General features: G+C 52.4%; 1 protein-coding gene and 5 non-coding genes across 6 annotated transcripts; all 6 read left to right on the top strand.

Moving 5' to 3' along the window:
- The first annotated feature begins 494 nt into the window (after nt 1-494).
- RPL3 (ribosomal protein L3) lies at nt 495-6,840 on the top strand. The gene is made up of 10 exons (XM_043881728.1): nt 495-618; nt 1,572-1,764; nt 2,522-2,690; nt 3,249-3,384; nt 4,293-4,479; nt 4,937-5,097; nt 5,593-5,694; nt 6,073-6,168; nt 6,415-6,534; nt 6,745-6,840. Exons 1-10 carry the CDS (start codon nt 616-618, stop codon nt 6,787-6,789), a joined length of 1,212 nt encoding a protein of 403 aa, XP_043737663.1. The 5' UTR covers nt 495-615; the 3' UTR covers nt 6,790-6,840.
- LOC122680905 lies at nt 1,071-1,134 on the top strand. Its single transcript, XR_006336821.1, has one exon. It is a non-coding gene; the product is annotated as a small nucleolar RNA SNORD43 (small nucleolar RNA).
- LOC122680921 lies at nt 3,193-3,248 on the top strand. Its single transcript, XR_006336833.1, has one exon. It is a non-coding gene; the product is annotated as a small nucleolar RNA U82P (small nucleolar RNA).
- Nucleotides 4,539-4,632, top strand: LOC122680918. Its single transcript, XR_006336832.1, has one exon. It is a non-coding gene; the product is annotated as a small nucleolar RNA U83B (small nucleolar RNA).
- On the top strand, nt 5,861-5,954 carry LOC122680916. Its single transcript, XR_006336830.1, has one exon. It is a non-coding gene; the product is annotated as a small nucleolar RNA U83B (small nucleolar RNA).
- Nucleotides 6,841-9,516: 2,676 nt separating the features above from the next.
- LOC122680908 lies at nt 9,517-9,650 on the top strand. The gene has a single exon (XR_006336824.1). It is a non-coding gene; the product is annotated as a small nucleolar RNA SNORA2/SNORA34 family (small nucleolar RNA).
- Nucleotides 9,651-22,727: the final 13,077 nt, after the last annotated feature.

A 22,727-nucleotide genomic window follows, 5' to 3' on the forward strand; every position in this document is an offset into this window, starting at 1 on the left:
GGAAACCCCAAATCAGCACGCATTAAAGGCAAGCTGGTGTCAGGAAGCGCCTTTGAGTCGGGAGCCAGGAAAACCAGGAGTTCAGTCTTTTCTCTCCAACTTTGAGCTGGTGGGAGCGGTGCAACTGATTCCACGTCAACATGCCTGCAAAATGGCAACATCGATGATCAAGCGTGGTGGACGGAAATGATACACCACGTGTGAAAACGCTTTGGAACTGAAGCCCCAATAGGGTTATTCAATTCCAGAGGTGACTGACCATTTTCTTTCACCTTAACAGCGCGTTTCAACGTTTCCTCAAAAGTTGGCTGCTGTCCAACGCCGTAGGGTGTTGGTATTTTGATTTTCCGCCCGCGCGTCCGAGAATTTTCACTAAGTGTAAACCCAGCCGCTCGCCGTAGGACCTCTAAACCCCGCCTACCAAACTGACGTCCCGGTCAGAACGCTAGCAAGGCGAGAACGAGCATGCGCGGAAATGGAGTCTCGTGCCCGCCCCGCGACCCGACGTCTGCCGCGGGTGCGCGCTCGTACGCCGGAAGGGGCGGAGCCAGGCTAGGATTTATATATCTCGCGCGGCCCGCCGGCCGACCTCTACCGGCAGCTTCCGACGGCAGGATGGTATGTAGTGTCATGGCGGCTTCCTCTTTGTCGTGGTGGCATGGCTGAATCCGCGCACATCCCCGCCATCTCGGCTCACCCGGCGCCGGGGTTCTGCTGTAGTAGCACCGGGCACTCAGCGGAACCCGCGGTCAGGTCTATTTCCTGAAAATATCCGGGAATTGAGGATGGTTTGGGGCCTGCCTGTCGGCTGGTGAGAGGCCTTGGGTTGTGGGGCCTGGGCCAGACAGTTTTCAAACCGTGGACTGTTCCTGGATTTCGATCTCAATATTCGAGATCCAAGTCGTGAGCCCTTTGGCAGGAGGACCTTGTTTGGCTCTAATGTTAAAGAGGTTCAGAAATCTAGACCGGCAGGCTGGAAAGGGTATTCGGGGCAGGGGTTGTTGCGGTCTCATTCTGAAACGTCTGGGAAGTTTGGTACAACAGCTTTGGCCTCTAGAGTTCTCAGAAACCAGAGATGATGAACTCACTGACGGGCGGACAGAGACACTGTGCTGATTGTCATGTTCTGATTTGGCTCTGTCGAGTTCTAGTGGCCTCCGTTCCAGTTTGGCTCCCGTTGGGAGCATGAGGAACCCTTCGGGAGCAGTGTCCACCACCCAGCCCTTTGACCAGGAGTCCCTGGGCAAAATGGCAATAACGATAATCAGAATCTTGAGTGTAAAGTTTGTTAAGCGATTCTTAATGCGACTCTCTGGTGTGTCTTTGTCTTAAAGAGGAGAAGGGGGATGGTTCCTTTTTAAATACAAGGTGAGGGGTTGAGGTAAACGTTCAAGTTTGGCTGAATAATGCCTTCTGGATGTGTGATTACAAAGAATAAAACTTAATTTTGAACGTAAACCTTTTACCTGGGTTGCTGGCGTGGATTCATCATTGCTTGAAATCCTCTTAAAACCTAGGCCTCTGGGAAGGAAGCTCCTCAGAAGGTGCTAATGTTCATCTATTTTTCTTAGTCTCACAGAAAGTTCTCCGCTCCCAGGCACGGGTCCCTGGGCTTCCTGCCTCGGAAGCGCAGCAGCCGGCACCGCGGGAAGGTGAAGAGCTTCCCCAAGGATGACTCTTCCAAGCCCGTGCACCTCACCGCCTTCCTCGGCTACAAGGCTGGCATGACCCACATTGTGAGGGAGGTCGATAGGCCAGGGTCCAGTAAGTACATGCTGCATTTTCTTAGCTGATGGGAGAGCTGGAGTTGGTGGGAACTGACTAGATGGGGCGAAACAATCAGAAGGGAGCAGGCCTTGGGGAGATCAACAGAACTTCTGGACTTCAGAACGGAAGTATATTTTAGGATTGATAAGTGCCCCAGGGTTCAGGTGACTGGCGTTGTTTTAGGCAGACGGGTGTAATGAAGTCAAGGGGCATGGTGAGTAAATTTGTTAAGAGCCGAAGGATAGAAGGGTTCCCCCACTGGCTCAGTGGTAAAAGAACCTGCCTGGCAAGCAGGAGATCCCTGGGTCGGGAAGATCCCTGGAGAAGGAAATGGCAGCACATTGCAGTATTTTTTCCCTGGGAAGTCGAAGTAGAAAAGTCACTAAGTAGAACACGTAGCACTGATTACTGAAACAGTTAGCGTTAGACAGTTAAAGTGGTTTCTAGGCTCTGGTGTTAACTACCTTACTATACTTAGTTTTCTTGTATTCTGAAAGCAATGAGGAATTTGTGTTTAGAGATGGTTATAACAGACCAGAACTGGAGCCAGACTGTTAAATGGCTGAATAGGGTCCAGATGGTTTTGGTTGAGTTGAAAATATCTTCGCGCCAGCTGAGCAGTCTGCAGTGAGGACAGTCCTGAGAGGTGCAGACTGCTGCAAACTCCTGTCCTGTGAAGCAGATTGCTGGCCTGGAAGGGCATGTGTAGGGGCTTGCTAGTCCACTCAGCTTTGACTACCTACTTTATTTGCAGAGGTGAACAAGAAGGAAGTTGTGGAGGCTGTGACCATCGTGGAGACTCCGCCCATGGTGATTGTGGGCATCGTGGGCTACGTGGAAACACCCCGAGGCCTCCGGACCTTTAAGACCATCTTTGCTGAGCATATCAGCGACGAGTGCAAAAGACGCTTCTACAAGAACTGGTGAGGGAGCCGAGGCTGCGCTCAGCCTGGGTCGGGCTAGGGGAAGGGCAGTCTGCTGTGTAGGGTCTCCGTTCCATAGCCGGCGGCAGGGCAGCTGCTTTGGTGTCAGGCTTAGTTGCCTCTTGGGCAGAACAGTTCTCAGGGACAGTGGGAGCAGCGTCCCGACACATTTCCTTTGGTGTTGACCTTGGGTGCTGCCTCGGTTCAGTAGTATCCTCTTGGTTGCTGAAGGTATTGGGGATCTGCTTAGAAACAGAGCAGTAACTAACGCCCCCAGCCCTCCCCGGGTGTGTGGTCTGGTTAATGGCTAACTTGGAGCAAGAATTTGTGTATCTGAATGTTGTGTTTCATCATTAACCTTGTGGACCTCTGCTCAGCTCCGCTCGGCTCTGCCCGATGAGCTCCATCCAGGCTCCGCTTGCCGGTGGAAAAGGCTCCTTAGAAGCCGGCAATGAGCCCCGTCCCCACACGGTGCCTGTGTGCCTCCCCCTCACCCGTTGGAGGGGTGATGAAGGCTGGCACCTGGGCCCCCTCCCCAACTCTGCTCTGCTCCTGAAGGCATAAATCTAAGAAGAAGGCCTTCACCAAATACTGCAAGAAGTGGCAGGACGTAGATGGCAAGAAGCAACTGGAGAGGGACTTCAGCAGCATGAAGAAGTATTGTCAGGTCATCCGTGTCATTGCCCACACCCAGGTACGTGCTGGCCAGGGCCGAGAGGGGGCTGACAACCCGCTGCTGCCTGTCTGAGGGCGATGGCCTGCATGGTCACCGGTGGCTTTGGGGGGACTCTGTTATCTTCTGGATTGATCCTGTGCTCAGACTGGTTTTGTGCCAGACTTCATGATTTTAGGGATAGTAAGATTTTCGGTCCTTAAATGTATTTTCCTGGTGGACGAGGGTGTTAAAAGCAACAGTCCAGCCAAGGCCCTGCCTTGAGACCTGGGTTCCTGGGGCCAGAGCATAAGGACACAGGGTGGCTTGAGAAGGCATCCAATGGCTCCACATAGGGTTTTTTGTTGCCAGCAGAGGGCACTGTGTCCCCAGTGGTTCTTAATTAGATAAAACCATGCCCTGTTTTTAGGAAAACTGGTTGAAGGAATTGGTGAGTCATAACATATGTAGTCTAGCACCTAACTGAAAATAGTGTTGAGAGGCTGGTCTTTGCACTTCAGACTTGACTTGAGTTGAATTAGCTTTAGCTTTTAGTTTTCTGGGTTAGACTGGGTACAATCTGGGTCTTTGTGTACACCTGTCATTTCTAAGTGAAGAGTAGTCTTGTGTGGTTAGTGGTGACCACATTACCACAGATTTGTGGTGTGTCCACTGAAGGTAGCTCAGTAGGATAGCGCTGGCCAGCTTTTAAAAAGCTTTGTTTAGATTTTGTTCCTCACAGCTTGTATTTGCAGCTCTATACTGCTCTTTTAAAAAGTGGCTTTATTGATAGCTAACAGCATGCTAGATGGCTAGGGTAAACCAGAGCAGGGACCCCAAAGGCGCTGGCCAAAAGGCCCGATAAAGAACAGGGAGCTGGTTGGTGGAAGGTTCTTGGTGTTCTGCCCAGCTTGGAGTCCTTTCACACTGAATTACCTGTGCCTTTCTAGATGCGCCTGCTTCCTCTGCGCCAGAAGAAGGCCCACCTCATGGAGATCCAGGTGAACGGAGGCACTGTGGCTGAGAAACTGGACTGGGCCCGCGAGAGGCTTGAGCAGCAGGTCCCTGTCAACCAAGTATTTGGCCAGGATGAGATGATTGATGTCATTGGGGTGACCAAGGGCAAAGGCTACAAAGGTGAGCTTTGCAGTGGCCCAAGTTGTTGTGGTTACCATGGGAGAGTTGATGTCGGGCCCGCTGTTCAGTGATGAGGCCCTGGAATAAGCGCTGAGCACAGCGCCCAAGTCAGACTGCGGAAGTATTCCTCGCTGCCTTCCTTCTGAGAATAGCTCTGGTCAAGTTGTTGGGTCAGTATGTGGGATTGGGGATGACCACTGGGCTGGGGGCTTCGTGAATGCTCTTGGGTCCACATGATACTCCTGTACAGGGATGATTGTGTAAGGCCTGATCTTGTTGTTATGTCTAAGCTGATAATCACCTTGGATGGATGGAGGTATAATAAGGGAGAGGATATGGTAGTCAGGTGTTGTATTTCTTTGGACAAAGTCCCACGAACTAAAGTTGGGCATTTGTAGCACGAAAGGGCTAGTGGCATGGTGCCAGGCATCATGTTAACAGCCTGTGTCTCTTCTAGGGGTCACCAGCCGTTGGCACACCAAGAAGCTACCCCGTAAGACCCACCGAGGGCTGCGCAAGGTTGCCTGTATTGGGGCTTGGCATCCCGCCCGGGTGGCCTTCTCTGTGGCTCGGGCTGGGCAAAAAGGCTACCATCACCGCACTGAGATCAACAAGAAGGTGAGGTGCACGTGGGGCTCCTGTGGAGACTTCAGCCCTAGGGGAGCAGAGTGGCTCCATCGTTGGGAATTGTGTGGGGTTCTAGTCCTTGTCACCATCAGTCCACTTGGTGGAGCATCACATAGACTTGGTTGCTCACGCCTGGTGGCACAGTTGCGACTCATCAATGTTGTGGTTTGTAAAGCGCCATCTTTGAAAATGATGAGGATAGGAGCCTCGTTTATCCTCTTCTGTCCCATGGTGTTGGAGAGGCCCCATCCCTTATATCCCTGGATGGTATTGTTCAGGCCCAGGCAGCTTTTCTGTGCTCCGAGCCTGGGAACGCCCCATCATGATGGTCAAGGTCATAACTGCTTTCCCAGAGTCCTTTGCAGGCTACCCCCCCTCCAAGTTGGGAGATCTTTTGTCCCTAATGGCAGTCCTTGCCTCTAGTCAACTTGAGTCCCCGCCTTGTTTTCTTGTTAATCAAATATTTATGCTCATTTTTTCCTTCAGATCTACAAGATTGGTCAGGGCTACCTCATCAAGGACGGCAAACTGATCAAGAACAATGCCTCTACTGATTACGATCTGTCTGACAAGAGCATCAACCCTCTGGTGAGTAATGGGAGCTGTCCTTGCAAATCCTGTCTGGTCTGCTGGGGGATTTCCCCGAGTCCCAGGCCTCCCCTGCGGGGTCAGGATCAGTTTTTACCCACAGTTCTCTGGTCCCCTGGGCAGCATCCAGCCGCGGTGGGGACTGTTCGGTTGTGGGGTAGGGCCAGCTGTTCAGTGATGAGACCCTGGAATGAGCGCTGGGCACAGCGCCCGAGTCAGACTGCGGAAGTATTCCTCGCTGCCTTCCTTCTGAGAACAGCTCTGGTCAGGTGGCTGTCCTGGGCCCACCAGGACCTGGGAGTCAGGGTGTGTGTGGTCAGAGCTGGCTACAGCCTCATGCTTGATCTGTGCTGACCTGATGACCTTGCTGCTTCCCAGGGCGGCTTTGTCCACTACGGTGAGGTGACCAATGACTTCGTCATGCTCAAAGGCTGTGTGGTGGGAACCAAGAAGCGAGTGCTCACTCTGCGCAAGGTGAGGCTGGGAGGGGAATGCCGAGCTCTGATAGGGGAGTTGGTTGGGAAGAAAAGCAGGGAGGAATTGCTGCGCCTGCCTGACGTCTTGGGAGGAGGAAACCCCCTGTCTGGCCTGGCCCAGCGTTTGTTGCTTGCATATATCCTCACCTATATCCTCGCCTCTTCCCTCTAAGATGAAGGGCTGTGAGCTAAGGTGGTGCAGGGAAAGGCTTGGCACTCTTAACCTTCTCCTCTTGGCCCACAGTCCTTGCTGGTGCAGACCAAACGCCGGGCCCTGGAGAAGATTGACCTCAAATTTATTGACACCACTTCCAAATTTGGTCACGGTCGCTTCCAGACTGTGGAGGAGAAGAAAGCCTTTATGGTAAGTACTTACTTAGCTTGCTGCCCCCAGGCTGGGGTGGGGGTGGCTTCCAGCTGCTGTCACCTGTCGGCCTGCCCATGTGGTGCTGATACAGATGGTGCTGCTTTGTTATTTTGTGCCAGGGTAGGGGAGACCAGTCCAGAGTCTGACCCGCTGGGGTTGGGGGAGTTGTGCCTTCTACCTCTCACCTTGCTGCTTTTCTCTCCTCAGGGACCACTTAAGAAGGACCGAATTGCCAAGGAAGAAGGGGCCTAATAGAACAGATTGTACAGCTGGTAGAATCTCAATAAAATTATTTTCCAGTGACATCTGCCTCTGACTTTCTTTGCTTTCTCAGTTCTGGCTGCTTCCCTTGGGCCTTCATGCTCCCTTGGTCCCCCAGCTCTTTGCCCTACCACGGTGGCCCCATGCCTGGTGAAGATGAAGCAAGCTGAGAGCCAGTCAGCCTAAGGAGTGTGAAATGTTCATCATTGGGCAAGGCGTCTGGGTCGCTTGTGTGGCAGTACACGAGGCAGCGAGGACCTGAAGTCCTTGTCACTCACTGGCAGGGCAGACCCTGGTTCTGAGGGTCCAGCTACATGGTTTAGTCACTGATCACTGGAGGGGATCCGGTTAGGGCTTGTTGAGGTTCTTTAGTAGCCATCAGCCAAGTTCTGGCTGTGGGCGTGGATGGATGTCAAGCAGAAGGACCTGCATGTCCCTTGCGGCTTAGAACATGAGTTTGCTTTGTGGAAGGCCCTGGTGATTAAAATTGACTTTATTAGAATGAGAATATAGGTTGGTGGGGGTTGAGTGCCTTGACCTGGCTCACCTGGCTGGTCATGTTACTGAAACCCTGTTTGCATTCTGGTCTCTGTCTGGCCGCTGTGTTGTGCTGACCATGTTGAGCAGCTGGCATCTTGTAGGCCAGTCAGCAAACTCCTGAGAGATGGAGAGGGAAGCCTGGCGTGCTGCAGTACGTCGGGTTGCAGAGTCAGACACAGTGACTGAACAGCAAGCAGACTGGTGAGCAGCTTGGTTCCTGGACCCCTGCACTGGGGTTTCTGGGGTCTTGCCCACCCTTGACTGGTGGAGTGAATCCCAGCATCTTTCCAATCCCAGCTGCCCATGTCATCTGCCTATGTGGCATGTTTTGCCTTGGCCCCACCTAAGCAGGGCAGAGATCACAGCCCCAGCACTTCTGACATCCCTGCCCAGCATCTTTGCAGCCAGCTAGTTGCCCACCAATTATTAATCACCTGGGTGCTGGTATCTTCTGAGCCTTAGTTTTCTATTCAAAAGGATTAGTAATGGGAAGATTGACCCAGCCAGCATGTGTGCTCAATTGTGTCGGCTGACCCAATGGACTGTATGTAGCATGCCAGGCTCCCCTGTGGCATTTCCCAGGCAAGAATCCGGGAGTGGGTTGCCATTTCCTTCATGGGATCTCCCTGACCCAGGAATCTAACCCAAGGCCCTGTGGGTTCTGTGTCAAGATTACTGGACGTGGCCTGAGTTGAGCCTCTGGTTCCGAATGGACATGCCCCCCACCCCCACCCCTGCCCCCTCCACATGGGTGGGTTCTGTGGTAGAGGAGGCTGAGCAAGAACCCTTCAGTCTGGGACCCCTCCCCAGCATCTATGTTAGCCCAGCTTTCCTGGAGTCCCTTCTGGGCTGAGTGGAGCAATGGGCCTCAAAGCCAACCTCTGCCACTTTGCTATCCTTGCAGCACCCGTCTTCCCAGGACCCGGGCCCTGACTGGCGGGAGCTGCACTCAAGGCTGGCGCCACCAGGGGGCGAGAGTGGGCAGCACCCAGTTGGGACAGCCTTGCAAGAGGACTCAACTTCGCAGGGGGCTCAGTTCTCTCCCCAATCAGGGCCTCTTCAGATGCCCCATAGTCCCGGGAGTCAAGCCCACAACCAGAGGGGCCCAGGACCTGCCCCAAGGCCACCAGGTAGCTGTGGCAGAACCAAGCGTGGGAGCTGGGTTCCTGGCCTTGTCACCAGAAGCTTCTCTCCAATCGCATTCTGGGGAAGGTGCTGAGATGGTTGAGGCCCCACCTCGTCCCCTCACCCACCCCAGTTGCCCTTGGCCTCTGAACCCATGGGCCTCCCCGGACCCTAGCTGCCCATCCAGCCCAGGTAGGAAGGGCTTTGATGGTTTGAGATGTCCTGGCTGGGCCTTACTCCCTTTTAGGAATCTGTCCAGTTGTACAGGATGCCTGGGGATGTGGGGTCCAGAGAACAGGCTGCCGGCCTGCACGCATGCTCCCAACAGCAGAGACAGACCACACCCTCCCGGCCCCACATGTGTGCACAGAGAGACTTTTCAAGGGCAGGCTTGCTTGACTGAGCCCCTGTCTGCCAGCCATCCCCATTTCCCCACATCCCCATCCTCTTTGTTTCTGCCCTGCCCTTGGCCAGGGAGTGATCTTGGGCACCTCCCGGATCACAGATCTGAACCTCAACCTCAGCTGGTTGGAGACTGACACTTTGGCAGTGGTGGCTGTGGGACCTAGTGCAGAAGATGGTTTCAGTGGGCTCACAGAATGGCTGGAGCTGTGGTCAGAATGAGAATTTGGGCTTCTCAGGGGCAGCAGAAAGCCCACCCACGTGTGTGGGATCAGCTTCGGTCTTAAGAAACCCTGAGTGCCTGCCAGGCACACAGGTGCTGGGGAAGCCGTGCTGAACTCAGAGGCCCAGCTCTTGAGCTTATCATCTAGTTGTGGAGGGCAGACAGTAAACACTGGCAAACAGGACAGTCTTAGAAGTGACGAGGGACTTCCCTGGTGGTCCAGTGGCTAAGACTCTGAGCTTCCACTGCACGGGGTACAGATTCTGTCCCTGGTCAGGGAAATAAGATACTACGTGTCTTGCAGCCTAAAAAGGTAAAAAAAAAAAAAAAAAGCATTGATCTGCTAAGTTTTATTATTTATATAATGATTTATATAATTTATAATAATTTAAATAATTTATATTCATATAATAGAAGCAATGGATGCTTTGGCCCTGAATCAAGGCCAGCAGTTTGTGGAAGCTGTTAGTATTAAGCAAGAGCCTAAAGAAATTTTGTACGGTCTGTTGGCCTTTTCAGAACTTTGAAAATAAAATAGTCAAATGATTCGAAAGAGACATCTGAGTCACTGGTGATAAGTATGGGGTAATCCCTATTCATAGTTGATTAATGCATTTGTTAGTTGATTTCAGAATTTAGAGATCCTTGATATAACTTGGGACTTCCCAGGTAGCTCAGTGGTAAAGAACCTGCCTCCCAATACAGGAGACATGGGTTCAATCCCTGGGTTGGGAGGATCCCCTGGAGGAAGAAATGGCAACCCACTCCAGTATTCTTGCTTGGAAAATCCCATGGACAGAGGAGCCTGATGGGCTACAGTTCATGGGGTCACAAAGAGGCAGACAGAACTGAGCATACACACGATTTAACTTGTTCATTAGAATTATGATACTGTTAAATCCAATTACTACAAAAAGAATTGCTGTGGATCTAAAAACAGTAGGATGATTCTGAACTGTGCGTGCTATGTAGCTGCAGTCCATGGGATTCTCCAGGCAAGAATACTGGAGTGGATTGCCATTTCCTCCTCCAGGAGTTCTCTCCAACCCAGGGATCAAATCTCTGTCTCTTGTTTCTCCTGTATTGGCAGGTGGGTTCTTTACCACTGGCCCCACCTGGGAAGCCCCTCTAAATTGTGAGCTTCCTTTGAATATTATCCTTTTGTACAGTCAGGGCCTTGACTGGTATATTTTACTCTTCATTCAGATTGGAAACTCATATTTATTATTGGGTTGTAAAACTTTTTGAGTTGATTATTGGATTGTGAGGGCCTTCCCAAGTGGCACTAGTGGTAAAGAACCTGTCTGCCAATGCTAGAGACTTAGAGAGATACAGGTTCGATCCCTGGGTCGGGAAGATTCCCCTGGAGGAGGGCATGGCAACCCGCTCCAGTATTCTTGCCTGGAGAATCCCATGGATGGAGGAGTCCATAGGGTCGCAAAGAGTCAGACATGACTGAAGCGCTATAAACACATGTGCACGTGCACACACACACACACACACACACTGCATAGTGAAAGGGCTCTATATTATAGACATTGATTGAAAACCCTACTTTCATAGTATATGCTTTTTGGCTGTGCTGTGTAGCTTATTGGATCTTAGTTCTCTGACTAGGGATTGAACACAGCTCTCGGCAGTGAAAGCATGGAATCCTAACCATTGGCCTGCTACAGGGGACTCCCCTAAATGCACTTTTAAAAGAAGAGGAAGGAGGGGGGTTCACGATGGGGGACACATGTACACACATGGCTGATTCATGTCAGTGTATGGCAAAAACCACTACAATGTTATAAAGTAATTAGCCTCCAATTAAATAAATTAATTTAGAAAAAAGAAGAAGTGCTAAATGCTGTGAAGAAATAAAACAGGGACTGAGAGAGATGGGACAGGGGAGGCCTTTCTGAAACCTGAGGGTGTATCGGATCCAACCTGGTGGAGCTCTAAGGGGTGAACATGCCCCGCTCAAAGAGACCAGTGGGCACAAAGGCCCTGAGGTGGGAACAAGATCTGAGAATAAGAACTCAGATCAAGCCCCAAAGGAAGCAACTCTCCAGGGGAAAGTCTGAGTGAGTGGGCATATAGTAGGTGCTCAATAAACGTTCCCTGCATTTCTGGGACTCATCAGTGCTTGGGTTCTTCTGGGTGTCCCACATGGGGGTCCCCAGGCGTTTCCGTGGGCCCGCACTGGGCGGGACAGCGGTCCGGGCCTCCTGAGATCCGTGTCTGTGCGTGTCACGGAGAGCGGTCTCCAAGTGCCTGGAGGTCTGTGTTTCCTGTCACCAGAACCCCCATACAGGCCTCTCTGGAATCCTGCGGTGACAAAACAAGGAGCCTCATTCCATTCCTCCTGAAAAAAAGAATAAAGAAAATACTTGCTGGGAATTTCTGAGCAAGTGAGAACACGGAGGTGGCAGAAGCCACCATCGCCTTAAAAGGCAGAGCCAGCGACTTCGTGGAGCTCACCTGGAGACGGGCTTGGGGGTGGAGGTGCTCTTCCCCAATCCTCATCCTTCAGTCCTCACCCCCCATCACCCGCAGCCCTGTCCCTGCCCCCCAGGTGCCTGGCCTTGGCTTCCAGCAACCTCACCCTTCTCCCATTGGCTCTCAGCACGCAGCGGCTTGTCTGAAGCTTCTGTGGGTCCCCCGCCCTCCTTACGACATTCTGCTGCTAGGCTGGCACTCAGGGCCTGCTGGCCCCTCCAGCATCCTATGCCTCCTGGGATCCAGACTCCTGGCTGCTCCCAGGAACCCCAAGAGCTCTCCCTGTCCTTCTAGCAAAGGATCTGAAGCCGGAGCTGGACCCCTGCCAGGAGAGGAGAGGGGGCTGCCTGCAACTCTGTAGGAGGCAAGAAAGCAACATCTAAGAGCCCAGGAATTAGGGAGGGGGCATCCAGGACACTTCCAGGCCTATTAACACATTGTTCTTCAGTGGCTAAATTGTGTCTGACCCTTCTGTGACCCCATGAACTGTTGTCTGCCAGGATCCTTATCCATGGGATTTCCCAGGAAAGAATACTGGAGTGGGTTGCCGTTTCCTTCTCCAGGGATCTTCCCGACTCAGGGATTGAACTCACATCTCCGGCATGGCATGCAGATTCTTTACCCCTGAGCTACCAGGGAAGCCCCTATGGACATCAGAACTATTAAATGTTGAATGACTGCCCTTGGCACCCATCAGCCCCCTGGACCCACAGTGCTGCTAGGGCTCAACTTCACCAGCTCCTTGCCTTTGATAACCAGTGCTCACGTTGACTTTGAAGGCCTCCAGAGAGTGGTGCCTGGGTTAGCAGGTGGTAGTAATTATGAATAATTTATACCTATTATAGTACATAGGCACTGTCCTATATACTTCATATATGTAAACTCAATACTCAGGCAAAGGAGAAAAGGAAAGATACATCCATCTGAATGCAGAGTTCCAAAGGAGAGATAAGAAAGCCTTCCTAAGTGATCAGTGCAAAGAAATAGAGGTCAACAATAGAAATGGGAAAGACTAGAGATCTCTTCAAGAAAATTAGAGATACCAAGGGAACATATCATGCAAAGATGGGCACAATAAAGGACAGAAATGGTATGGACCTAAAAGAAGCAGAAGATATTAAGAAGAGGTGGCAAGAAAATACAGAAGAACTGTACATAAAAGATCTTCATGACCCAGATAACCACGATGGTGTGATCACTCGCCTAGAGCCAGACATCCTGGAGTGTGAAGTCAAGTGGGCCTTAGGAAGCATCACTATGAACAAAGCTAAAGGAGGTGATGGAATTCCAGCTGGGCTATTTCAAATCCTAAAAGATGACACTGTGAAAGTGCTGCACTCAATATGCCAGCAAATTTGGGAAACTCAGCAGTGGCTGCAGGCCTGGAAGAGGTCAGTTTTCATTCCAATCCCAAAGAAATGCAACGCCAAAGAAATGTTCAAATTACCCCACAAGTGCACTCATCTCACACGCTAGCAAAGTAATGTTCAAAATTCTCCAAGTTAGGCTTCAAAAGTACATGAACTGAGAAATTCCAGATGTTCAAGCTGGATTTAGAAAAGGCAGAGGAACCAGAGATCAAATTGCCAACATCCATTGGATCAAAGGAAAAGCAAGAGGATTCTAGAAAAACATCTACTTCTGCTTCATTGACTACACTAAAGACTTTGACAGTGTGAATCACAATAAACTGTGGAAAATTCTTAAAGAGATGGGAATATCAGACCACCTTACTTGTCTCCTGAGAAATCTGTATGCAGGTCAAGAAGGAAATTGGGAAAGGAGAACATCAAGGCTGTATATTGTCACCTTGCTTATTTAACTTATATGCAGAGTATATCATGCAAAATGCCAGAATGGGTGAAGCACAAACTGGAGTCAAGATTGCAGGGAGAAATATCAGACATGCAGATGACACCACCCTTATAGCAGAAAGCAAAGAGGAACTAAAGAGCCTCTTGATGAAAGTGAAAGAGGAGAGTGAAAAAGTTGGATTAAAACTCAACATTCCACAAATGAAGATCACGGCATCCGGTCCCATCACTTCATGGTAAATAGATGGGGAAACAATGGAAACAGTAACAGACTTTATTTTCTTGGATTCCAAAATCACTGCAGATGGTGACTGCAGCCATGAAATTTAAAGATGCTTGTTCCTTGGAAGAAAAGCGATGACCAACCTAGACAGCAAATTAAAAAGCAGAGACATTACTTTACAGGCAAAGGTCCATCTAATCAAAGCTATGGTTTTTCCAGTAGTCATGTATGGATGTGAGAGTTGGACCACAAAGAAGGCTGAGCACTAAAGAATTGATGCTTTTGAACTGTGGTGCTGGAGAAGACTCTTGAGAGTCCCTTGAACTGCAAGGAGATCAAGCCAGTCAATCCTAAAGGAAATTGGTCTTGAATATTCATTGGAAGGACTGACGCTGAAGCTGAAGCTCCAATACTTTGGTCACCTGATGAGAAGAACTGACCCATTGGAAAAGACCCTGATGCTGAGAAAGATTGAAGGCAGGAGGAGAAGGGGACGACAGAGGATGAGATGGTTGGATGGCATCACCGACTCGATGGACATGAGTTTGAGCAAGCTCCAGGAGGTGGTGATGAACAGGGAAACCTGGTGTGCTGCAGTCCCTGGGGTGACAAAGAGTCAGACACGACTGAGCAACTGAACTGAACTGAACAATATTCAGGATCAGCCTTTGAGGCAGCTCCCATTATTACCCCAATTTATAAATAAGAAACTGAGGCTCAGAGAGAGTGAGCAACTTGCCCAAGGGTACACAGTGTATAACTGATAGGGTGGGATTTCAACCCGGGCAGCTCTTGACCCTGATCCTATGTACTAGGGGTCTGCAAATCATATTTTGGCTCAAAGGAGAAGGAGTTGGTGCTTATTTGGTTTTTGTTTGTTTGTTTGGGCATTGCCGTGCAGCATGAGAGATCTCAGTTCCCTGACCAGGGATAGACCCCTATCCCCTGCAGTGGGAGGCATGCAGTCCTAACCTGTGGATTGCCAGAAAAGTGCCCAAGGAGGCGTATTTGTTCAGTACCTATAGAGTGCTACACCTTATGTTAGACCCTTTCAAAGCTACTTTATTTAATCCTTGCAACCACTATTCCCATTTCACAGATGGGGAAAATGGGGGCCCAGAGATTCAGAGACTCTTTCCAGGTCAGAGAGTTAGAATGTTCCCTGCCAGGCATCTTAGATGCTGTCTCCCTGGGTGATCATGACAGTCCTCTGAGTGGTGTGTCGAGGTTCCTGGCGTCACTCCTGTTTTCACAGTGAGGACATTGAGACCTGGGAGATTAAGGCAGAGCCCCTCACTCAGACCGGACTCTCAGCAGTGCTGACGCAGAGAGCCAAGTCTGGGCACCAGGAGCTTGGTTCTAACCACTGCACTACACTGCCCTCATTGTCTAGGGGCCTGGAGGCTCCCGGCAAGGAGCGAGAGAGCTGCCACATCCCAGCAGCCCCCACGGCACCCACCACCCCTCGTAGATGCACGACTCTGGCCTCTGCATCCTTGAGAGGTGGCGGGGTGGTGGGCACCAGGGGGTGCTACCCTCAGGACGGCCAGCACACTGACGGGGGTGCCAGGTACCACAGTTGGCCCCCTCCTCCTGCCCGAGCCCCACAGCTGGCCTCCGGGTCACCGGGCTTCATGTGACTATGGAGAAGTGACCTCTTCCCGCCGCTCCCCGCCCCAGCCCCTCGCAGCCAGGCAGAGGAAAAGGGCTGTGAGAGAAGGCGCTAAAGATAGCTGACTGGCCAACTTCCCCATCTCCCTGGCCACAGCCTTGTCCCCCTCCACGGGCTCCTCCAAGCAGGCCCCAGCCCCACAGCGGCCGCTCCCCAGAGCCTGCAGCACCACAGAGGGACCCAGGCCGTGGTCCTAACGTGAAGGCTCCCCACTATCCAGGCACTAGGCCAGGCAGGGATGTGACTTGTCCGTTCTCAAAGTCCCCGCCCCCCGCCCCCCAAGCTGACAGGAGGGGAGCATTTTTATCACCCCCGTGTTCTCTGCGGGGAGCCTGAGCAGAAGGGGGCAGCAGCTCCCTGGGACACAGCAGCCTATTCACGCCCCAGTGCCCACGAGCACACCTCCACCCTGACACAGTCAGGTTCCACCCGTGTGAACACACCATCACGGCGCCACCACGGCCCATGGAGACAGCATGCCCTTTGCTTCCTCAGGGCCAGCCGCTCACCTGAGCACTCCAAGACGTGTTCCATCAAAGGCAGGGCCCTCCCCTACTCGAGAGCTTTCCATGACTCTCCGTGACACATTTCTTTGTACATACAGCAAAAATGTGTATTAAGCACATTCTGTGCATCCGGCTGAGCGCCGAAGAATTAGTGCTTCTGAACTGTGGTGTTGGAGAAGACTCTTGAGGGCCCCTTGGATGGCAAGGAGATCAAACCCGTCCATCCTAAAGGAAATCAGCCCTGAATATTCACTGGAAGGACTGATGCTGAAGCTGAAGCTCCAATACTTTGGCCACCTGAGGCGAAGAGCCGACTCACTAGAAGAGACCCTGATGCTGAGAAAGATTGAGGGCAGGAGGAGACGGGGCTGACAGAGGATGAGATGGTTGGATGGCATCACTGGCTCAACTGACATGAGTTTGAGCAAACTCCGGGAGATGGTGAAGGACAGGGAAGCCTGGCGTTTTGCAGTCCATGGGGTCGCAAAGAGTCGGACATGACAGCAACTGAACAACAACAGCAATGCATCAGGCACCTTGGTGCGGCATTCAAAATGCATCACCATTTAGCCCCAGTCAACCCACCAGCTCATCACAGGCTGGTGTGCCCTGGTCATGTGGGACCACCAGTCATCCTGCCCAGGCCTTCCAGCTGTGCCGTGATGACCCCATGAGGTGAGTCAGGCTGGATCCCGGCTCAGCCCCTCCCAGCACCATGACAGCCCCCTGAAACTGCAGTGAGGATTCCGCGGGTCCTGTGTGGGACATGCCGCTGACCTAAGTCTTCACTCAATGTCCAGTCCATACTCCCTATTGGTAAATACCGAATGTGTGGACAGCGCCCCAAGGAGGCAGGATTTTACTTCTGTTCACAGATGACCAGACCATTTGCCATGAGAACTCAGTATCTGGGCCTCAGTTTCCTCATCTGAAAGAATGGGGGCTCAGGGAAGCCTGGCTTGGATTTCTCAGGGCATTTTCAGCCCCAAGGCTGAGACAATGAAAGCCCAAGGGCAGCACAGAGCAAGAAAAGAGAGAGAAAAAGGGAGGGAAAGAGAAATTCCATGGGCAGCAACAGTCAGGGAAGGCTTCCTGAAAGAGGGAGGCTTGAGTTGAACTCTGAAAGCTGAGCGACACCCAGCCCAGGGCTAACCTGAATAGGAACGGATGGTTCTGGAAGGGTGGGAAAGCACAGTGCAAAGGAATGAGTTTGTAACAGGGATTTCAGGCACAGCAGGAACCAAGTCAAGAGAGATTTGGGAGTGGCTGGCGGGAGGTCTCCCCTGAGACTGTCGTTGCACCTCATCGCAGGGAGCCCACTTCTGCAGGCCAGGTTGGGATGGGTGGGGGTGGGGCCTCGTGGCCTTGTATATCTGGAGCTTGTCACACATTGCCTCTCTCTCTTACATTTTATTTTTTATTTTTGGTGGTGCACAGGCTTCTCTAGGACTTTAGTTGCCCTGCAGCATGTGGGATCTTAGTTCCCCAACCAGGGATCAAACCTCTGTCCCCTGCATTGGAAGGCAGATTCCTAACCACGGGGCCACCAGGGAAGTCCCCTCTCTCTCTTTTTAGAAAAAATATTTATTTATTTTTTTGTTGGCTGCATCGGGTTTTAGTTGTGGTACGGGATCTGCACTGTGGTGTTCGGGCTTCTCTCTAGTTGTGGCATGCGGCATGTGCCTTCAGTAATCACGGGGCACGGGCTTAGTTGCCCCGTGGCATGTGGGATTTTTAGCTCCACCACCAGGATGGAACCCGAGTCCCCTGCCTTGGAAGGTGGATTCTTAACCACTGGACCCCCAGGGAATTCCCTGCATTGGCTCAGTTACTCATCACATCTAGAGGGGCAGCCGGCACAGAGAGGACAGCCAGTTCACAGACTAGGAATCTGGGCTTGACCACTGGGGTTCCTCTGTTTCCTTTTATCTAGAGGAGGGAAGGGAGAGGAAATTTTTCATGGAAGCAGAAGGCCCACCCCTCAGAGCTCCTGCTAGGCTCTCCCCTCTGCCAGAAAGTTCTCCCTCTGCCGCTCTCTCTGCTTCTCCTGCACCATCCGCACCAGCATTATCACTCCATTATTTTTGCTGCTTTTTGCTCGGTGTCTGTCTTCCCGGCCACACGGCACCTCCCCGAGTCAGAGGCCAGGTCTCTCCTGCTCATTTTGTGCCCTCTGTACACAGCGCAGGGCCGAGCACATAGCAGGTCTTCGACAGATATTTCTTGAAAGACCAGCTGACCGAAGGCATGAATAAACAAACTTAAGAATGAACAAAATGGTTTGTCCAAGGTCATCCAGGTAGTCAGGGGAGCAAAGCCCGGGGGGAACCTAGGGCTCCTGCCTCTTGCTTTCTATCTGGTTTTCCTGCTTCTGTCTGGATGTCCTTGTGGAGGGTCCACCCAGCAGCCGGAGTGACCTGTTAGAACTCAAGTCAGGTTGCCTCCCTCCATACGGAGCTTGTGGCATGTGGCCTCAGTAATCACGGGGCACGGGCTTAGTTGCCCTGTGGCATGTGGGATTTTTAGCTCCACCACCAGGATGGAACCCGAGTCCCCTGCCTTGGAAGGTGGATTCTTAACCACTGGACCCCCAGGGAATTCCCTGCATTGGCTCAGTTACTCATCACATCTAGAGGGGCAGCCGGCACAGAGAGGACAGCCAGTTTACAGACTAGGAATCCGGGCTTGACCACTGGGGTTCCTCTGTTCCCTTACAAGATGAAATGAGGGACAGGGATGGGTGGTGACTGCCAACTGCGTGAATATATACCAGTATTTATTTATGTCTTCAGCTGCTCTGGGTTTTAGTTGCGGCACGTGGGATCTAGTTCCCTGACCAGGGATTGAACCCTGGCCCCATGCATTGGAAGGGTGGAGTCTTAGCCGCTGGACCACCAGGGAAGTCCTGTGAATGTATTTCATACACTGAACTGTGCACCTAAAAATGGTTAAGGTGGTATATTTCATCTTACTTGTATTTTAACACATACACGGCATCCTTCCTCTGCTCAGAACCCTGCATAGTTCCCATCAATGCCCAGTCACTGGAGGAAAAGCCTAGGTCACCTTAGACACCCTACCACCCTGACCTCACCTCTCTCACTCTCCCTGAACTCATGCTCATCCACGGCCACACTGACCTCTCTGTTCCTCTAACATGGCAGGCTCACTCCTGCCTCAGGACCTTTGCACTGGCTCTTTCCTCTTCCTAGAAGGCCTCTCCCTAGAAGTCTGCAGTGTGTTAGTTGTTCAGTCGTATGCGACTCTTTGTGATCCCATGGTCTGTCCTTGGAATTCTCCAGGCAAGAATATTGGAGTGGGTTGCCATTCGCTTCTCCAGGGGATCTTTCTGACCCAGGGAGAGATACTGCTTTCTCACTGCAGACATCACCCTATCTACTGCTGCTAGAACCTGCTTCCCCAGCACTCTTGAGCTGGCCTCCCCTCCACACTTTTCTCTCTTCTGCAGCCTGTCCCCTGATACTGAAACCAGAGGGAAAGGGGCAGGGCACAACCTTTAAAAGAATGACATAGCCCGAGGACACAACATAAACGGATTAGAACCAAATATGTTCGAGATGGCAGATGAGCCGACTTCCGCTAGACCTTGAGCCTCAGAACTTGCTCATTGTAACACATCAGCAAGTTAAATACACACCCACAGGCACCATGACAGTCCCAAGGCCGACCATAAAGGTCAAAAAGTGAGGGCGACCCAATTCCTGGAAATTCCCCACCCCTTTCCCCAAATAGCTGGAACACTCCTCCCACTTATTAGCCCATATAAAACCTGACAACCCCCATGCCCTGGTGGTGGTCAGATAAATCTGCTTCTTACCTATCACTTTGCCTCTTATTGAATTCTTTCTGTGACAAGACATCAAGAACCTGAGCTTCATGAAGTTCTGACTCCAAGAGTGTGGTTTCGGTGAAAAGATTGCGGGTTCAGGTCCCAAACTAAGTTCCATGGTTCCACTACCATCTGTAGAATGGACTTATTCATCATATTTACTGTTTGTGGTCCCATCTTCTGTTCTCCAGGTTTCCAGAGAAGTTGGGAGTGCGTGGAAAGGGATGTGGTCTGGAGCGCGTGAGAGAGAGGAGAACTCCAAGAGGCCAGCAACTTCCCCAAAGCAAATTTAGGAAAAAGCTGAAGTGAAAAAGGCTTGGGCAGCTGAGGGTTTCCTGCAGGCGGTCCCAGGGGCTGGGGGCTAGTGTCCAAGTCCGAGTGTGCATGTGTGTGACTGTTGCTCTGTGTGTGTGTTTCTCTGCACACAGGTACGTGGGTGGTGGGCAGAGGGGATCCTGAAACAAACGCTCTGCCCTCTGTGGGCTGTAGGGGTTGAGCTAAGTGGTCTCAAGACTCCCCAGTGCTGCGGGCTCAGTGCTTCTGTTCTTCGCCTGCCCAGGGCGATGTGACCTAACAGGGACAACACGTGGGCTCTGGAGCCGGGTTCTCGGGGCCCCCATCTCAGCTCTGCTGCTGACTGTGTGACTTTGAGGAAGCCATTCAGCCACACTGGGCTTGGTCTCATCATCTATAAAATGGACGTGATCACGCCAGAATCCGTTCCTAGGTTTGCTGCTGGGATCTGATGAGCGAAGGCCTGTGAGGGGCCAGGACCAGGGGTGCGGCCTCTGTAAAGACCCATAGTCCATATTAGTCTAAGACCCAGCCCAGCCTCGGGGAGTGGGTGTGCAGGCAGAGGCCGCCACTGGCAGGGCAGTGGGGCTGCAGAGGGGAAGCCCAAGGTGGTCCAGAGGAGACACTGGCCCCAGGCAGGAGGTCTCACTGAGGCCTCGGAGATGAGGATGCTCTGGCCGGAGAAGGATGGGGGAGTCAAGGAGGCTGCAGGGAAAGAAATGGCCTGGCATAGGCCACCAGGAACTCCGTGAGACCCACGCCTGTGGGATCAAGGGATGAGGCTGGAGTGCAGCCACAAAGCCCTAAGCTGACTAGACCTTGTCCCTGGGCAGTGTGAACCCTGGAGGGGTTTGAACAGGGGTGTGGAGGCCTCTGCCCGAGGTTTCTGAAGAAACTGCAAGTGTTAGTCAATCAGTCGTGCCCGACTCTTTGCGACCCCATGGACTGTTGCCCACCAGGCTCCTCTGTCCATGGGATTTCCCAGGCAAGAATACTGGAGTGGGTTGCCATGCCCTCCTCCAGGAGATCTTCCCGACCCAGAGATCGAACCCTGGGTCTCCTGCATTGCAGGCAGATTCTTTACTGTCTGAGCCACCAGGGAAGCCCAAGGCTTCTTTCTTCCAGGCTGATGAGGAGGTGCCATCCCAGCATAGGCTGAGAAGATGAGACATTTTTTGTACACAGTACTGAGACAGCAATGGCTGAGTAATTACAGCATGCAGCTTAGTGGAGGAGTGAAGTCTTAAGTGGGCAGAGAAGTCCAGGGGAACATGATCTGGGAAGGCTTCCTGGAGGAAGACACCCTGGAAGTGAGCCTTACTGGAAGCCATGAGAGACTGCTGCAGTGAGCTGGGTGACTTTGGGTGAACGGCTGCCCTCTCTGGTCTCAGATTCCAGGTGCCCTGCCAGGCTCGACCGAGGCCCCTCCTCTGTGGCTGTCTCGGCTCTGACATTCCGCGGTCTGGGAAGGGGATGACTGGAATCTGCCAGGGGCAGATTCTTGGTTTAGACAGAGAGACCGCCTGCCTCGGTTTCCCCTCTGCATCGGGCTAGGGCGAGGCAGGGAGAATAATAATGCTTGATTGTCAAAACCTTGTACGCCTCGGGGGCCAGATGCCAGGGATTGTTTTCCATTCCTAGGAGGGTGGGCCCTTCCTGCCAGGAGAAAATTCCAAGCTCCTCCAGCCAGGGAGGGGGTAGACCCTGCCACCCCTGTGACCACACACCCACCGCCCGAACCTGTGGCATCAAGGGCCTTCTTTCTCTTCTCCTCCCTGTTGGCAAAAGGAAGCCGCCCAGGGCGTGGAGGCGAGGCCCTCGGCTCCTTCGATTTGCTCAGAAGCGCCCCCTGTCCCTTCCTGCCTTTGCAGTTCCAGGAGCAGAGAAACCTGCCCAAAGCAGGGGCCAGTGGAATGACCCGCGAAGGACTGGCTCGGCCTGCTCCTGGCTGTCTGTTAGCCTGGGTGGTGGGAAGATTCCCCGACTCGTGTCCTCTGGGATAACGCATTTGTTGTTTGGGGATTTTCTGCTTAATCCGCCTGCCAATGCAGGAGACTCCAGATTGATCTCTGCATTGGGAAGATCTCCTGGAGAAAAGAGTGGCAACCCACTCCAGTATTCTTGCCTGGGAAATCCCACGGACAGAGGAGCCTGGCGAGCAACAGTCCAGGGCATCGCAAAAGAGATGGACACAATTAAACAACAACGAAAACAAAGAGCTCTTGATCCCAGAACTCCAAACCATGGAAATCCAAGTTCCTGTGGTCCTGAGCTTTGGTTGCAAGAGATTGCATTTCTGAAATTATTTGGTTCGAAGAGTCTTGGGGGCCTGGAATAAAAATATTCCAATATCTGATAGTCCTGGAATTTTTTGGTTGTGAGAACCCACGGTTCTAGAAAGTTCTAATTCCCAGACGCTGTGGTTCTGGACATCTGGATCCAGTTGCCTGTATTTCCCTGGCCACACCTTGTGTTGAGGATGCCCCAGGAGCTGGTGGTGGGGCAGGAGGAGCCCTGGGGAGGGGGCGGCGGTGGGGTGGCACGGTGGCAGGCCAGGTGCGCTGGTGTGGGTGTTGGCGGCAGCTCCTGCCGACAGCTGGCCAGGGGCTGCTGTCTGAGCTCATGGCACCTGGCCCTGACCCAGGACTGGCGGGGGGGACCCAGAAGAGGCCAGGCTGAGAGCCTTCCAAACACTCCGCCACCTCCTTCCTTCCCTGGGACCCTACTCCTGTTGCCCGCTGAACTCACAGTGGCCGAGAGTGCTGGCCCACTGGGGGAAACCCCCCGCCCCCCATG

Source organism: Cervus elaphus, chromosome 22 (genome assembly GCF_910594005.1).
Source record: "Cervus elaphus chromosome 22, mCerEla1.1, whole genome shotgun sequence".
Classification (NCBI taxonomy): Eukaryota; Metazoa; Chordata; class Mammalia; order Artiodactyla; family Cervidae; genus Cervus; species Cervus elaphus.